At 37.3% G+C, this 19,206-nt stretch overlaps 1 protein-coding gene and 1 long non-coding RNA gene across 2 annotated transcripts; one reads left to right on the top strand and one right to left on the bottom strand.

Moving 5' to 3' along the window:
- The first annotated feature begins 564 nt into the window (after positions 1 to 564).
- Positions 565 to 8,114, top strand: LOC135696135 (uncharacterized). The gene is made up of 4 exons (XM_065215419.2): positions 565 to 615; positions 2,745 to 4,922; positions 5,349 to 6,229; positions 7,771 to 8,114. Exons 2-4 carry the CDS (start codon positions 2,760 to 2,762, stop codon positions 7,997 to 7,999), a joined length of 3,273 nt encoding a protein of 1,090 aa, XP_065071491.2. The 5' UTR covers positions 565 to 615; positions 2,745 to 2,759; the 3' UTR covers positions 8,000 to 8,114.
- On the bottom strand, positions 4,778 to 18,623 carry LOC148958554 (uncharacterized). Its single transcript, XR_016144588.1, has 2 exons — positions 18,468 to 18,623; positions 4,778 to 18,434 (listed from the first exon to the last, which is right to left on the bottom strand). It is a non-coding gene; the product is annotated as an uncharacterized LOC148958554 (long non-coding RNA).
- Between the last annotated feature and the right edge of the window lie 583 nt (positions 18,624 to 19,206).

Below are 19,206 nucleotides of genomic sequence, written 5' to 3'. Positions count from 1 at the left end.
AAAACGTTGTGAACCAAATTCTTGTAAAAGCCTTTATATTTCAGTTTTAATTAGCCTATTTTTGTTGTTCCGTGTGAACTTGCTTGTCTTAATATACAATTACAACCATTGCAACTTTGCTTTACCAATAATCCATTATCATTTCCAGATTAAGGTTGCCAAGTTGATATGACTTGATGAAAAAAATGCATTATAAACTTCAATTGATATTTAAATGGATGAACCATTCAATAAACAGCACAAACTATGCGTATGAACATAAATACTGGCTGAAAAAACAGAGTTTAGCAAAAAGTCAGTTTTCAATTAATTTCGATCTATGGAGGAGCAATTAGTGAATTTCTGCTATTTGGACAAATTACCTGCGAGTACGCAAGCCGATGTTTCGCAAAGGTATGCGGTATGTATTTCTAGGTAATCTAACATATTTATTTTCTACCAGGTGCAGCGACGGTGCAGTTTATGTTCCCTTTATCTAGAGAAATATCTGTTGACGGATATTAATTTCTGTATGCACAGGCACGTATCATGCTAAATATTATCATTCCTCAAACGCCTATAAAACATCTCTCGAGGACATCGACTCGACAGCTGATGGCAATTTCTCAACAGAAGGTAAGTGCACTCGAATAGCTTTAATATGAATGCGTCAGTTTTTGATAAAGTATTTCTATTTTTAAATCAATTTGCAAGTCAGCTGTTACGTTATCCTCTTCAATAAAGAAGGTCATTGTGATAAGAATTTTGCAAACGAGGACTCCGCATCAATCGCTTTTTGGGCCATTCTTTATGTACCTTTTTTAACTTGGACTCAGTACTTAATTTCGTTTTTTGCCCAAAAATATCCAGTAAATCCTAAAGAAACCATTTGCATATCTTGGCTCTTTCTCAGTGCCAGTATTTGCCAATCTGCAGAGTATGAAAGTGCTTGACTATATCTCGCACGTGCACATTGATTTGAAGAAACGTTACAAACCATATCTTACAATTTACTGTAGGATGTTTTGATATATTGTATTGAGTCTTTAGATACTTCTTCAACCATTGACAGAAATTATGCTGGTAAAGGGTTTCCTTGCAACCCAAGAGCCTTTAGATGAAATAGCCACCCTATTTCAATAATTATTATCTAAATACTTTATGCATTATTCTTGCAAAATAAATGATCTATTTCAAAGATTAAGAGTTAATGATTCTATAAATTACTCTTGCCCCCTCCATCTCCAATTTATAATCCTGTTGTTGTAAAAGTATGCGGTAGATAACAACAAAGAACACCCTAACCCAGACTTCAATACGTCACAGTTGTTGCCAAATCGGCTACACTGATACCTGGGGTACCAGAGCCACAATATTTCGAGTGCGGAAATGGAAATCTAAAGCTATTGCTGCGCTATATCCGTAAGTGTTAATGTCTAAAACTAAATGGGTAAAAGAAATGCAGGTATACGATTGTGACTGGAGTTTGGTCGGTTTAAAAAAGTTTCTCCGATTTAGAGTTTTCACGTAAGTAGCTAGAATCGATTGAAGAGATAATGTGTACGATTGTGATATTATGGTTGAGGTTCATTCAATGTTCTATCGCTGATTCACATCGCCACATCATACACTCATTTTTTTTAGAAAATTGACGTTTTAATTAGTATGTGCTTAGATGAAGGAAGTGTACTTTATTCTTTTGAAAAAATTATTCTTATGAAAAATTAGAGTGAATAACATACCCTACCTAATTGAAAGAGGTCTCATTTCAAATCATTTAGGCAGGGGCAATTTTTTAAGCAATCTAGCAAACAGGGTAACCGAGAATTTTTCTTTTGATATGTGAACCTGGTGGGTCTTTGACTCGAAATCTGTCAGGGATACTAAAATTAGGGGGCTGATGGTCACGTGATCAATCATTTCATTGTTCTCGGTCATAGAACATAACCAATGGTATCGTTCGAAAGAATATTAAAAAATGAACGAAAAATCATTAGAACCTTTGTTGTAAAATAGATCTGTCAAAAGATATGACCTTTTAAATCATGCGAAAATGACGTCATCAAGCGAGTACAAAATCTTTACCATGTCTCTTCTCGCTTATTTTTCATTGTTTTGACAAGTGCGAAATCTCAAAATGGTTCAGGATTATTTTGATCACTTGAAAAATATAATTTATTGAGATTAATTCAGTGAGATTAAGGAGGATATAGTAAACAGCGAACGAAAAAATTCAAAATACAGCACTAGAAAGAGTACAATCAATTATTTACAACGCAACACGACATCACCTCATTCTTCGTTGTGGTCGAGAGTTCGACGTTTCGTAAAGTTCTTCTTCTGCTGTGGGATGTCTATATTTCCGCCAAAGACTACCCCATTTACTCCAGTATCTCAGACAAAACGTCAGGCAACGAGCCCTTGACCTCACTGTTTCGACAGGGCTCAACAAATTAAAAAGCAAAGCAAAATAGGAAAGAAAGACAAGAAAATTCTGTACTAAATTTTCTACACACTTTACGCGCAGTTAATGATGTTCTGAAATACGCTACAACTGAACAATCAAATTATTTACACATATACTGAACAGTAATGACCTGGGGGCAGAGTCCTGTGGAACCCCTGTGATTTTAAGTGACACAAGGTTTCAAACTTTGATACTTCAAGAAAGAAAATAAAGATTTCTGTGCTATTTCCATAAGATTTTAGCTTTTGATTATAAATTGCCGGAAAAAACAATAATGATTTCTATTTAATATTTACAGGCCAGGCAGTGACACATGAAAAGGAGACTGATGACCAACATGAAAGGAACAGTGGTGACAACGATTGTTCTTTTGGCCCTCGTGGCCACAACTTCTGTTGCTGATATGAGCGCAGGAACCAAGAATAAAATCAACACAGGAATATCAAATGGCAAAGGGGTGGTAGACTTTTTGTCAAAACTCGGGGACCCAAAGAAACAGAAGGTCTTTGATTCTCTGGGCAAAATGGCCAGCTTTCTTGGAGCTGCAGGTGGTCTTATATCCTTTGCTCTGCTTTTCGTCCCACAACAGGACTCAGCCGAGCTTAAGTACATGAAGGAAAAGTTTGCTGAAGTCAACATGAAACTGGACCAGATAACATCAGAGCTGGACAACGTAAAGGACCTGATCACATATGAAAATCAACGGGCGGTGTACGTGTCATCCGCAGCAAAGATTCTTCATGGACATAAAAGGTTACAGGAGTTTTTGAATGAGATTCAGAAAACATCTTGCTCTGGTACAAGGGCATGCAGCCGGATACGAGCACGCATCGCCTCTCGCTTTGTCAACGATTTCAACGTAAGAAGTGACATTTTCAAGATCATAAATGGCGCTACAAAGACAACATCAGCATTTGGTGACCCACTGCTTAACCTGGTTGGCAGTACGTTTAAATGTCATATTGTAAAGATCGATCAGTTTTCAAACAGCATCCTGAAGCTTTCTTTCAAAGCCCAGCAAGTCATTCTTGCACATGAGAAGCTCACAGGGAGTTCACAAAGCATCACCCAAAGTATGGACAACTGGCTAAAGGGAATCTACAATTTAAGAGATGAAACAACGGCCGTAAAAACAGCTTGCTTTCATAACATGAGAAATCAAATGATCGCCGACATAAATGAGAAGAAATACCAGGTTGGAGTATCATCGAATGACGCAGCTAACATTGCATTAAAAAGGTTCTTGGATGACAAGTACCCTTGGCTTGGATGGGTCGTCTACTCGTATGGAGCATACGGTGGATCTAAACATCAATTTATCAATGTGAATGGTAATTTTCACAACATGCCCAAGAACAAAAATGAAAGGAAACGGAACATTATCGTCAGCTTTACAGACAAACATGGAACATATGCAAACCAGAAGTATAAGGTCTTAAACGCAATTGATGAGATAATCAAGAACACCAATTTCTACAATGTACGAAATAATGCTGAAAAGTTGTTCCCAAAAGTTAGAGAGGAGTTAAAGAAAGAGGGTGTATGGAAGTATGTCAACAGTTTAAATGTACTTCGAAAATACGATGGATTGACGATTAAGGCAGATAATGCTCTTACTTATGTAAGTGAAGAGTATACTTTTCAATCTCACTACATGTACAAAGGAAGGAAACAGTATTTATACGACAAAGTTCGACTGATAATAGCATTGAAATCAGAAGAGAAAGCAAGTGGTAATGGGTGTCAGTTAGACTGTAACAGAAAAGGGAAATGTGCAAGGTTTCCATATTCATCGGTACAGTACTGCAAGTGCCAACACTACTATCAAGGAGACCAATGTCAAGATCATGCAAAGGCTCAACTGGCTAAGACAATGGATGCAATGCTAGCAAAAACCTTCAAACTGCCGATGCTCAGTGACATTGCGTATGACATCAAGGACCTTCGTGAATACATTGGGGTGAGCTTTGGTTCATTGCAAGCAGCTGTCAGCGAGTTGGAGAAAACATTCCAGCAAGCATTTGATCACCTTTCAAAGCAACTCACAAACCAGTTCCAATGGGCAAATCTAATCAGCCAATACAGCCATTCCCTCCAGAGAATCAAGTATTATGCGTACCGATTTGAGAGTCTGCCAACACGATACGCAGACAGGATTGAAGAGGAAGGCAAGAAATTAGCAACAGCCGTCCTTGCAACTGATGGCATTGAGAAGTGGCTGTATGACGTCAACTTTCTATTCGTTGGGAAAACGAACACGCCAGTATTGAATCATCCACCCATGTTGGTTACTTTCATGAGCAGGTACCAGGCGCAGGCCTGCTCAACTACCTACAAGAGGGCAGTGGATAACACATGGCGACAAATGGTTCTTCTTCAGCAAATTGGTTACATGCTTTGGGCCCAAGCATTGGAGTTTGAAAGTGGAAGCTCTGAAAATGTTCAAACCCTCTATGAAACACGAACAAACGCACAGGTAATAATTCTTTGCTACATATTTTTAACGTTAAAAAGAAAAAACCTTAATTCATTACAGATACTGTACATATTAAAACTAATTTATTTTCCCTGGCCTAGAAGGGATTATGTTTGTTTATGGTTATATGAATAATTCGACATTGAAAGATGTCAATGAACAATCGAACTAAATCTTAGACTAGAAGCCACTGATCTTTCTCTGTGAGATCAAAAAGAGCAATAATAAGCTAAAGTCTTCTGATGAGTAGATAGGTCATAATGCTCGATTTCAATGCACAAGAAGACTTTAGCTTTTTTGTTTCCAATTTTCGAGAAAAATGACCAATGGATGAAATTATTTTATATCTTTTGTGCTATTCATTTCACCAACTTATTTCCATGAAATCATGGACCCAAAACGCTTTTTATATTTTGCTATTTTTAGGTCGCAAAATATAACCAAGCAACATGCATGTATAGCATTCCTAACTCGGGTAACATTCAGTGCTCCGGAGGGCGGTACTTGCATCCGGGTATGACCTTGAAAACAGAATGCAACACAAATTACTATGTTACTGGTTCTTCTCAAGCAAACTGTGCCACCAAGCAATCAGGTTGTGCACGATGCAATTGTAACGCCGCGGGCTCAAACGGCCATGAATGCAGCGATATCACCGGTCAATGCAGTTGCAAGACGGGTTTCTACGGAAAGAAGTGTCAACATCGAAATTGTGTTTGGAGCAGGTGGTCCGGATGGTCTAGTTGCAGTAAGGCATGTGATTACGGGGGCCAAAAGACAAGAACTAGACATCATCAAGTAACGAAACAAGGTGGAGGAAGCAGCTGCACAGGAGCTTCAAGCGAAAGAGCATCTTGCTTCAACAGTTGTTGCAGGAACCAATTTCATTGTTCCAACAGGAGACATTGCAATCTAGTTGCAAATAAATGTGATTACGACAATGACTGTGGAGATAACCAAGATGAATCGTCGTGCCAAGAGCGCTGTACCACGAAATACACATCTTGGGATAGCCATGGGGATGGAAAATCGGTTTACCTTGACCGTCATCGTATAAATTGTGGTGGAGGCGGTAACGTACTCAAAATGTTTCATTTGGAGAGAAGTGGCGGTAGAATAAGGTACAAATATACATGCTGTGCGCTCAACAAACTGTCAATTTGCACTCTTACGAAAAAGACAAACGCCTTCACAAAGGATGGAGACGATGACACAGTTTACTTTGACCGACAGTCTATTTCATGTGGTTCACTTGGATACCTGAATGATATCTGGCTGACAAGAAATAGAAATAAAGACCAAATTAGGTAAATACAAGTTCAATACCGTATTTGTCATTTACATATACACAAAGTACATATACAAATAATCTAAATGAAAAAAAAGATAAATAACAACTTAACCGGCTGTCTTAGAAGGAACACATTCCCCTATCCACATTTTGGTTGTTAATAATTGATGGAGTACAATCACGTTGAAGTTGTCTTCTTGTTGCTTGAGAAAATAATCTAGAACCCCTGAAAGTTCTATTGGCAAATGTCCGACTAATGTTCCAACTTGTCCGACATTTGTAAAACTTGCCTTTATATTGCATTGTAGCCCATTTTATTTTCATATGGTTGTTTGACTGATTCCCTTTTCATTGTATTTCCCATTTCTTCATGTTTCGTTTATCTGTCTACTCATAGCTTTAGAGAACGATTAGATCGGTATGTCTACGAAATGAAATGAGCGCCCCCCAAAAAGGAAGATTTGTAAATGAGCGCCCCCTCAAAAAAGCGTCCCCCTCGAAAGAGCGCCTTCCCTCAAAGGCGGACTTTTAAATCAGCGCCCTGGGCGCTCTTTCGAGGAAATACGATAATGGAAATAAATACCTCGTCTGAACCAAAGAGTATTTCTCAAAAAATTTTAAGGTAACGATGGAGAGAGCCAGAATAGACCCGTTGCTTCATTAGACTCATACCGTAAATCCTCGAATTAGCCTCCTGGGGGGCTTATTTATTTTTGATATTTTTGGATGGGGGCTTATTCGAGGGGTTATATAGAATCATTGTTAACATTAAGAAGACATTTTTAAAATACCTCGTCTATTTGAGTAGAAATTTATTTATGAGCATTGTTTTTATAGGTATAGAAGGTAAAAACCAAAAAACCAATGTGTGAATAAAATTGTAAAACCCAAAATGGAAAAATGAGAGAAAAGGAGATATTATCCTATCTCTATGGTTAGATCTAAAAAAGACTCTAATAAAAAGAACAAACAATTTTATCCTTCTATCTTTGATAGATAACGAATAGATTTGTCCAATTTGAAACTCCAGAGAAGCAGCCTTCCCTGATTAATCTAAAGGTCCTGACGACACGTCTTATGTGCCTTGAGTCGATGTAATTTTAGTAACTCCAAGCTAAAAAAAATTAAGTTTTAACGCCTTTAACCCCTGAGGTGTATTCCCTATAGGCAGTACATCAAAGAATGTATCTCGGCTGTTGCAATGGAAATATAGCTTTCAAGCAAAACACATTTATGGAATGGTTGTCAGACTCTTGACTCTCTTGACTGACAAGAAATTGAGTAAAAAACAGCAATGGGACCCTTAGGGAAATCTTCAATATTACACCCAATTTGAAGTTCTAATCCACCTATATTCAAACTTTTAATAATACTTAAAAGGATCAGATGGGAGTTGGGGATCAAGTAGAATCCTTATACCCTTGATGCTTCGTCGCTGGATAATAAGAGAGTAAATTTATTGATATATGTGTTTTCAGCTGTTCTTGGAAGTAACTTTTATTGAAATTTCGACTGGTACGAGCATTTTATTGATGTCTAACTCACTTTACGTTTCAGGTTCGAATACTACTGCTGTCATTTGAAGCATAGCAAACATCAAAGGAGAACACATTGCTACACAAGTTACACTCCTTTCACATACGACGGAGATGGAAAGAACTACTACTTGGACAGACAAACAGTACAGTGCAATAACAGATACTTTCTAAGCTTTTACCGACTGCAACGCAACAGCAGCAAGGACCGCTGGAGATACCAATATACCTGCTGTCAAATCAGGCCATAAGAATTCTCTATATAATCAATTATAGATATCGCTTTCAATATAAACCACTTTTTGCTTTTTAGGCATTAAAGCCCTATATAAACGCTGTATCAACATAACATAGCATAAGAAGAAACGAGTGTTATTTTTTGCCCTCTCTGATTTGAAATTCAGTGGCGTGATGTCCGAGGGGGGAGGGGGGAGCACGTGTCCCCAGTGACAAGAGACGAAAATGGGGCGCCTGAAACGAACTTTAAAGGACAAGTGACACGCTTTTGGCGCCAAATTTTTTTTTCTTTTAACTTAAAGTATAATGCTGTATGAGAGTGTTGTTGAAATATTTTTTCTTTCTGATTTCATTCTCCCACTTAAAAACCCATTTGAAATTATGGCGGGAAATGAATCACGTGACACCGTGACGTAGATTGTGATAATTTGTTATTGCTGCTACTGGTATAGAGTGCAATATTAACGTTTACAACACGCTTGTAAACGAATACAGTTCGTCTGGACCTGTCGCGTCGTATTTCGTAAACTCTCTATCAATTACAGGAAAATTCTGAGTTATCACAATGTACGTCATAGGGTCACGTGATACAAAGCAAAATCGCGCCCCCTGCACCCCCTGATTAGAATTTTTTGTTCCAAACCAGGAAAAACTTACTTCTAAAAGATGATCTATAAGTTAATGAAAAGAAACGATAGGGTGAAAAGTGTGTTACTTGTCCTTTAAGCATTTTCGGGCTAAAGGGGAGTCAGAGACAAAAATGAACGAGAACGTAAGAAACAATTCGAAATAGCTGCGCTCCGAAGAGGTGCATTTTTCAATATAAAGAGATATTTCTCCTTTCCCAATCTTTGTTATTGTAAAATTCATCGAAGACAAAATTTTGATAAGCAAAGTCTAATCATGCAAAATTTTCTGAAAACCTTGGAAAGAGCATATTTTGTTTTGAAAATGGCTTTGAAAAAAGCAAGCATTTTAAACATACTAAAAGCTTTTTTATCTGAAACTCCTCGGAGTATAAAATGTCAAAATAATGGTTCAAAAAGGTGGATGGAAAATTCGATCAACAAATAAGTATTTATTCTCCATCTTGCTTTTTCAGATCCTTGTTCTGGCGTTGTATACACTGAAGAGGTTTAAAAGTTTTTAGTATAATTGAAATGTCTGCTCTTTTCAAAGCCATTTTCATATTTGATAGCGCCAAGAATTTGTTTATATTTTGCTTTATTGACAAGATAATCACAGCATACCTTCACTGAATTGTCGCAATGTTGCCAGATGTACAAAAATGTCCACGTAGATCAGCACCACAGAACGCCATTATCTCTTGTTGTCATATACGAACTGATATAGCTTCAAAGCAAATCTGTTACAGAGGAGGGTACTAACTAATTTGGAATGAACCCAGACACCACATAGCAAACACAACGCTGGCGTTCTTACAATCTTGATAATTGTTCGCTGAATAAACAACATTATAATATAGTTAATAAATGTTTATATGATTAGTTAATTAGTTCTAGATGTAATGCAACTTATAAACAACGTAAAGAAATAACAAGATAAACAATAACAAATTAACAGAAATTTATTTCAGCTTACTATTTATTTGACCTCGTAGCATTACCTAAGCAAAATAGGCTTATCTACAGCTAAAACCTTTGCCTTTTACTAAATACCTTGAAAACACGCTTATTACTAAAAGGAAAATCACGTTTCCCTGAGGGATGTCTAAACAACGATAAACGATGCTAATTATGGCAGGGTCAAAAGTCCAAAAGAGTCCTACGTAAACAAGAACAACTGGAATAAGAATAAAAACAATCTGTATTCTACATTCCCGCGCCCAACAGGCAGTTTATAGAGACTGTTTCATTTCTGACATAGATCCTGAATCTTCCATAGATTTCTCCAACAAACACAGTTTTGTTACAGTTCTTCGAAATTCCGAATTCGATGTCTTCACCTTTGCTGATATGACCAGGCCATCTTTTCCAGCATAGACTTCAACTATCCTCCCTAAAAGCCATTGATTTCTATTCAGTGATTGATCCATAACCAGTACCAAGTCCTAATCCTTTAGGTAACGCTCAACTGAATGTCATTTCTGTCTGATTTGCAGTGTTAGTAAGTATTCTTTTGTCCATAGTCTCCAAAATAAGTCAGCCATGCATTGGAGCTGCTTCCATGTTCTGTTACTGTATGGTTCTTTACTTTTGAAAAAGAGGGCGGATCCAGAGCAAATTTGAAGGAGGGGCAGTTGATAGTTGAGGCACTGAAAAATTTTCAGAAATTGGTGATTGGTGTACGCTGTATACAACAATTTCAGACCCTAACTTCTGACAGAAGGCTCTCTATTCACTATGTAAGGAAATTGTCACAAATTTGTTGTATACTTTGAGGTAATCCTTGAGGTTAACCTTTAAGTCTCAGAAACTTTTTCACCTGATTTTCATTCTTCAAAAGTGGCGCACAATTTCCAAAAAAGGGGCGCAAGACTTGCTTCAACTTGTTGAGGGAGGGGTAACTGCCCCTAGTTGCCCCCCTTAAATCCGCCACTGTTTGAAAACACCTGGAGGAAATTACTGGTTAGATCTCAATGCTTCCATCTTCTGTTACTTCTGTTTCTGAGTTCTCTTTCACCACTTCTGTAGTTTGAGCCATTGTCACAACGTATTTCCTCGGGACGTCCTCGTCTTGAAATGAATCTCAGTTATAAATGAATCTGTATCCATACTGAAAACAATCTCCATGTGAATTGCTCTTATAGTGAGACAAGTGAATATAACACCATTCCTCTTCACGATGCACCTTCCTCTGTTGACCAGGTAGGGACAAAACAATCTATTCCTACTAATCAAAAAGGTGGTCTATCTGGTGTCACTCTATCTTCTGGCAAATCAGCCGTTTTCTGTTTTCCCAAATTTCCGCATCGACGTTTGCAATTTAAACACCCTCTAATTATTCGTCGCACTGACATCCTTGCCTGAATGATCCAAAATCTTTCGCGTATACAGGCAAGAACATACTCTTGAACAAAATGTCCAGATTGCAGGTGAAAATGTCGAATAATAAAATCACTTACACGATGTTGCGTGGGAAGAATAATCTGTTGCTTTGCTTCATGGCTGTTAAATGGAGCATTGCTAGGTTGGCCACCTACACTCATAACACCATTAATTATAACTGGATCTAATCTGCACGGCTAACTTGATCTTCTTACGTTAACTCTTGATTCCATTTTGTGTCTTATTGATACTTTTAATGTTCCGCAGTAACCAATTCTTATATCTCAATAACAGATTTCTTTAGAATGGTCTGATCTGAGAACTTCAAAAAAATTTGAGTCGTCATACCTTTTGATGAGTTGATTTGCACTAAATGTGTTAGCACAAGCTTTCTGACCTCAACGTAATCTTCAGACAAATCTTCAATAAACACGCCTTTTGGCCACTCATGCTCTTCCTTTTGCAGAAATTCTGGGCCATATAGCAATATACGACTATTTATTAAACTGTCAGCACTGAGACTTCTGGATGCATCATCTGCTGGATTTAAACTTGTATCAACATATTGCCATTGAGATCAACTGGACCCATCGTGTGTCATTGCGATTCTGTACCCAACATATGTATGAAACCTTCTGCTTTTATTCGTTATATAGCGTAACACAGCAGTGCTGTCTGTCCAGAATACAGACTCACCCAGTTTCATGTCCAAATCACGTTTGAGTACGCTATCCAACTTTACAGAAAAGGTTGCAGCAGTCAGCTCTTGACTTGGGATAATAATTCGTTCCAGGGGGGTTAGTCCGCAATAATAAATTAACACGAAGCTTCACCATCTTTTTTTATAGAACACAGGTACTTTACCACTCTATATCCAATTTTGGAGGCATCGCTGAAATGATGCAGCTGTTTTTTGACTGAATTGCCGATTCCTGTTTTTGTATAATAACTTTTCACTTCAATGTGCTTTAATTTTGCTAGATCTTGCAACCAACTTTGCCATTCCTGAAAATTGCAACCAGTTACTTGCATCGGCGTAGCGGCGCTTAAAATTAGGGGAGGGGCTGCAAATTTCATGCACTAATGAACCGCAGGGGGTAAAAATTGGTGTTCTGGCAGCATGGCATGTACCATATCAATTTCTTACTCTTTTCAATTTTCAAAAAGAAACATTCACGGTCTTTGAAGCTCAACAAGCATTGTTTATTTCAGCTTTTGTTTCAAATTGTTTCTCGTATGGGTTAGGTGACACAAAACAAAACTGGAATACTGAAAAACTGGTTATGTTTCATAAGCAAACTAGCCTGTGAACAGGCCTTTTTGGAAATAAGCATACGTACGTAGAAACTAGGTCAATTTTTCATATACTGTAATGTGTACCTGAAACACGTTTTTTTATAAGAAATTGCTGATAAGAAACTCAACTTTCAGATCGCGAAAAGTGAAGAAACTCCAGTGTTGGGAAAATATAACTTAAGTATCTATTTTTTTGACAAAGGAAATATTTTTGACATATTTTTACTTTATTTTCACTCGTTTCTTGTATCATATTTTTCGAAAAGTACTTGAGTAATGTCTAGACATTGGAAAGGCTTTAAAAACCTCGTTTTACCGTGGCCGACTTGAAATATGAAGGTTGTCATGGAACTTTTAAAGCAATGCTTTACACGCTTCTAAAGGAATTTTTTCACGATGATGGATCTTGGAATGGATTTGAAATTTTCTAACTAGTAAAATTATGGCTTAGCGATTCATTCATAATTTGGATTTGTCAAATGGATTTGTCTAATTGTCTAAAGTACACTGTCAAATGAAATCGTCTTAATTACACTGTTATATTCTTGTCATATTCTTGGACTTTCATTTTTAAAATGAACTGATAGAAAAGATGTTCTAAAAATGCTATTACAACATGATTGCCCTCCAACTTTAAGAAAGTCGTACGAAAATCTGAAAACTCAAAATTTTAAGCAACTTCTAGTCTTGCTCAAATTTTAACTTTCTTATAAAAAAGTACGTGTTAGTCAAAACTGAAACTCTATAATTTAGGTTCTGCCCGAATACATTGTGAAAGTCTTTGCGAAAATTCGCCCAAATGATATTCGTTTGTGTTCAACTGGAGGGGGGAAGGGGGGGGGTGGGGTTTGACAACCCCAGCATACCTTGCTCCTACACCTACAGTTACTTGCTCGTCCCACAGCCTACATTTTCCATACATAATCGTTGAAGAATCGTCTTTGCTGTCAAGATGAATGGTGAAATAAACCCAAGTGGATCATAAACAGATGTATCAATAATATCTAATATTTCTCCTCTGGTTCCTGATTTATCTTTCTCGCTGATATTATATGTGAATGTATCTGTTTCTACATTCCACTGCAACCCAGGAGATCTTCCAGTCGGGAGCTTGTCAGCCTCGAGATGAACATTTTTAAGTTCCTTTGATCTTTCATTTTCTGGTATTGCATCCATGACCTTTCGACAGCAAATCAGTGAGCTGATTTTGCATTATGATTGCTTTATTTGCATCCTTTGTAGCTTTGAGAAGATCATCCACATAAAAGTTTCGTTGCACTGTCTGAATCACTTCATCGTTGTAAAATCTGGAGTTATCCTCAGCTGCTCTTTGCAAGGCAACATTGTACAGCTTGGATACCATACTCCTCCGAATATGTGTACCATAATCTGATATTCCGAAGGGTCTATCTTCAAATTACCTCGTTGATGCTATAGAAATCTATATGCATTACCGTCATCAGAATGCAGTAACACGCGTACCTGGTGAAACATTGCTTCAACGTACGCCATTAGGGCTGGGTTCACTTCTAAATCTGCATAATACATCAATGAGTGAATTGTCAAGTCAGGTCCTTGAAGAACATTTTCATTCAAAGAAATATTCTTGCATTTTGCAGCACAGTCGATTACAATCCTGAATTTGTCTGGTTTCTTTGCATGCTTCACGCTATGGTGTGGCAGGTACCATAATTTGCCATTGCTCACTTCTATTTCTGCTTCTGGAACTTGTGTAGCGTAATTCTTTTCAAGTAAGTCATCAATGAAATTGCTATAGCGCTGTTTTAGATCTGGATCTCTTTCCAGCCAATATTTCAAGTATTTCAGCCTTTCCTATGCTATTGGTCGACTATTTGGTTGATTAGGAGGATCGTGCTTACAAGAAATTGCAATATGGTAATGGTCTTAGTGCAAACTTACAAAATTCTCAAATACAGCAAGAGCTCTGGAATCTTCTACAGACGTAATTTTCTGGTTATCAGCAATTTACTCTTCAAACTCATCACTGAAGTATTTCTTCACCTGATCATAGAGATGGTTATCAGAGGAAACAGAACTGGAATAATAGCAATTGATAACCTTGATTAGAAGAAACACCAACGGGTCCATTAAATGTCCAACCAAACATCGTCCTTACTGCATACGGACAGCCATTTTCACTTTTTTGCACTTTTTGTGGCTACAAACCGCAAGTGGCATCATGTTCAAATTTTCACAGTTTCTAAAAATACTCCTTCTACGCAAAGTCTTATACGATTTAATTCCATCGCGGGGGCCCCTTAGTTAAGATAAACAGCACCCTAATCTCAGGAAAACATTTTGGGCTTTTGGTGCACCAGCCCTTGTCTTGCCTGAGCAATGACGCAATTTTATAGTCGGTGTTTGATTCCAGGGAAAAACTGCCTTAGTTTTTTACCCCGACAATCAGACTGATACACCTGTCCAGGGGCGGATGCAGAAAAAAATTTGACATTCGCAAAATTTAGACCACGCCTATATGACCACGCCCAAAAAAATCAGTCAAATTTTACTATAGTCTCAGAATCGAAGTTTTCCACTTAAAGATGTTTTTTTCCTTATATTAAGTTTTAGGATTAGGAAACTAACAACACATTTTTTAAACAGCATAGACTAAATAAAAATGTTGAGGCTCAAAGGTTGAGAAATTTAAGGATAGATATTGAGGCTCAAAGGTTGAGAAATTTAAGGATAAATATCAAGAATAACATCCAGGTCTGGATTTCATTGACAATTTGGCATTTTACTTATTGAGTGAACATGAAAAGAGATCTCTGGAAAAATTTTGAGAAACACTCATCAAGCTTTTGTTGTGTTGGCATGTTTTGTTTCCTACATGGCTTTTGTGATGGAAAAACAGCAGCAAAGATTTGAAATGTCCTCTTAATAATGATTTAATGGCAAGTCTAGGCACAGAACCACAAATTGTCAAGAACAAAGAGGATGAGCTAAAATAAGGGTATATTAAATGTGTGTATCACCCCTTCTCAGGGAGAAAAACTCATGAAAAACATTTAAAGGAATCTTAGTTCTATTTATACAATGATATTATTTAACAATCAAATACTGTGTTTAGTGTAGAAATTTTCAATGCAATATCCACCCAAATGTTTGACTTCAACACCAAATACCTTAGGGGCTCAGAGCTTTTCTGTTATTTATTTTGTGCATTCACCTTTCTATCTAAACTGCTGTGTGATGTGCCTTAAACATGGCCAAAAATACCAGTTAGGTCAATACACATCATACAATTTTAGTATTTTCAGGTGTTGGTAAAACAGCAAATGTAACAGAATTTAAAAAAATTCATTGTCTTTCCATAACAAGAACATCATAAATATATATTATATACAAATTTAAAATGTACATCAAACAAAGTCAGTAATGGCAAAGAAATAAGGCAAACATGGTAACTTTTACTATATGGATTTATATAAGATATTTACTTGGCAGGACCAACTTGCTGTGAATTTCTTATTAATAATGTAGTAATTCCCCCATTAGGATCATTCCATTGATTGCACTTATTTACTACCCACATTTACATTTATTTACACACACAATAACATAGAAAAGAAGACTGTCAGTCACTTGCAAATTCATAAACAAAAATTAATGAATCTTAAGGGTATTTCAGAACCAAAAGTTTCAAATGGTATACTCTTATAGTGTGGAAACCACAAATAATTTTACTAGTTTTAGAGGTTAAACTCGTGAAAAGGGTTACCATATTTATGGCATGACCAGACAAATAAAATCAAAATACTATTACAATTTCTCATTTACAAATATGGCAGTCTAGATTTTTCCAAAACTGACAGCATAAAATTAACAAGAAAAGAATACGCCGTAGAAAATGCAATATCTTATTCAAAAACAAATCCCCAGCACAGTCAAACTGTTTACAGGTTTGTGATAATAACAACATCTATCAAAAAAAATATCTAGAACTCTAAAATTCAGCATATTCAAATTCATCAAGATATTTATAGAACAGCATCATTCGTCAGAATGCTACATCATCATTATCAAGATATACCTGACTTGAACCCTAAAAGTTCTGATTGACAGCCTGCATAAAAATGGCTATTTACCTTAAAAAGCATCACGTATTCTTCAAAATATTATTTGAGTCTGAATCTCTGTCTAAATAACGTCCTCCATCATGAAAATGAAAACATAGGCAAAATTTTGGTTCAACAATTTTAGGTCCAACTGAACTGTCCTCGCATATTGCCATCTATCAAATTCCATCCATCAACCAAAATCTTCGACAAACTTTGAACATCTTCATAAGAAATCCGCTGATTCAAATTAAAAATCATCTGCAAGCAAATGTCTCCACAGCTTTCCAACAACAATCATGGCCGTTGATGTGGAAGCGAGGTTTCAATCTGCTCACTTTCCAAGGTTCTCTCCCTCGACTGGCTACCGAACATAGTTCGCATCTACCTTCGCCACATTCGCAAAAAAATTTCCCATATGCATTTCCTATTGGTTTTCAGATGGCTAAATAACATAGCTTGACTGACATTCGCACAAATTTTTGGCATACATTTTTCAGTACTACTTCATTTGCGCACGCATGCCTAATATATTATAATTCCATTCGACATTCGCATCAAACCTTATTGGTGCTCTGTGAATTTATGCGTAAAAGGGGGAGCCCTCTTTCGAATATATCATCTCTAAATCACGAAAACGAGGGAATAAAACCTAAAAAGTAAACAACAAGGTGACTAGCATAAGCAACTAGGGCAGGAAACAAAACTTTTATTTCTTGTATTCTGTGGACCTTTTTTTATTATCTGGCCATTTCTAGTACAATATTCGCAATGCTAAAATGTTTTAACAGACAATTACAAAAAGATATGTGGAAATCTGACATTCGCCAGTGCGAATGTTGCGAATGTCTGGATCCGCCCCTGCGACCTGTCACACAATCGAATGACTGTGTGAGAAGAAGTAAGACAGGAGAAGGCAGGAGGAAGTATGTAACGGGATAAAAGCAGGAGCAGAAGCGAGTACAAGGGGACAGGATGGGAGGGGGAAACGCGTACAAACAACGCGTGAGTCTTGCTGCAAAATATGAAGTGACCCGAGCTGCATCACTGTACTTAAACATATATGCCAGGAAAAGACCACCTAGAAAATACCACATAGTGATTAGCAAATAGCTAAGGTAACTTGATATCTACAGCCTACTAAGGATATACATGCGGGACCACCCGATTCTAGAAAAGGGGGATCTGTGCACTTTCCCCGCGGGTATTAACTCGAATTAAGCGATTAATTCCCATAAAACCACATATCAAAACAGTCGACCCATTGTTCCACAGCCAGGTCAGAAACAGCCTAGTTGAAAGCACAAATTGCATCATCAGCGCTGTCAAACTTGGTTTCGCGAATTTTTTCTTTCACCGTTGGAAAGAGAGAGAGAAGTCACAAGGTGCCAAATCAGGTAAATATGACTTAATTGCAATTCTTCACGACAATGTTTTGACACACTTCAAGTGTTGACACCTCTGCAAACCAGGATGCCTTTCTTACAACATCATGTCCTGAGAGATACAATGCCTGCCAAAAGTCTTGGAACACTTGCTATAATTTACGTTGTGCACGAGCTGCAACATCCCCTCCCTCCTTGTACAATGTTGTGCCACGGAAATATGAATAATCCTACATGTACAAGTGATACATTTTTACATAGCTATGGTTTTCAGCTAGCGAATCAACATTGTATGAGGGGAAGGGGGGCAACACCCTCCTTGTTGACATGGAAATGGAAGGGGATACGCGAATTCACAGAAATCACAGGGTGTCCCAAGGACTTTTGGCAGGCATTGTAGATCTGCTCAATTTCTTTGAGTTCTTTGAATACATTGAAGTGAGGCGTGAAATGACTAGTGAGAAGAGCGTGAACTGATTTCACTTATCGAGTCTTCGGGATTGACTTCAGCCTTCAGCATCTCTGTTGATCTAGAAAGGGGCTGAATCAACAACGATACTCTTTCCTTGATATCATAACATCTTCTTTCAGCTTCGTGTGTGTACGCGAGGCATTCTCAATATCATCTTCGTCAACTATTACAGCTTTGTATTCTTGACATACCACTTAGAAATTTTCCTAGAAATTTTCGTAAGATTAGTTGAGCCTGACCTCGGCAACTCTCACATTCTCTACGGCATGTTCAGTAGTCAAGCAATCAGCAACATGGTTCAGAACTTTAGCCAGCTCTCGTTTTCCATTGGCTCTCATTTTCTTTAAACGTCGGACATGCTCAGTATCGGTACTATCAGCACCACAGAACGCCATTATCTCTTGTTGTTAAATACGAACTGATATAGCTTCAAAGCAAATCTGTTACAGAGGAGGGTACTAACTAATTTGGAATGAACCCAGACACCACATAGCAAACACAACGCTGGCGTTCTTACAATCTTGATAATTGTTCGCTGAATAAACAACATTATAATATAGTTAATAAATATTTATATGATTAGTTAATTAGTTTTAGATGTAATGCAACTTAAAAACAACGTAAAGAAATAACAAGATAAACAATAACAAATTAACAGAAATTTATTCCAACTTACTATTTGTTTGACCTCGTAGCATTATCTAAGCAATATAGGCTTATCCACAGCTAAATACTTTGCCGAAAACGTTCCCCCTTTTTGTTCGCAACTCGTCCTAAACTACCACTGATGTTGTTTTCTCTCTCACTCTCTGTGGGTAAAATACGCCCAATGCTTATATAAGGCTACGACTACAGATCCCCGAAAACACGCTCACTAGAAGAAATATCACGTGTCCCTGAGGACATGCCTAAACAAAACTAAACGATGTTTATCATGGCTGGGTCAAAGGTCCAAAATAGTTCTATGCAAACAACAAC

The sequence above is a fragment of the Rhopilema esculentum genome, chromosome 14 (assembly GCF_057945365.1).
Source record: "Rhopilema esculentum isolate cy_ngs chromosome 14, ASM5794536v1, whole genome shotgun sequence".
Lineage (NCBI taxonomy): Eukaryota > Metazoa > Cnidaria > Scyphozoa > Rhizostomeae > Rhizostomatidae > Rhopilema > Rhopilema esculentum.
Note: the sequence above shows the minus strand (reverse complement) of the source record. Positions and strands in the feature narration are given on the sequence as shown.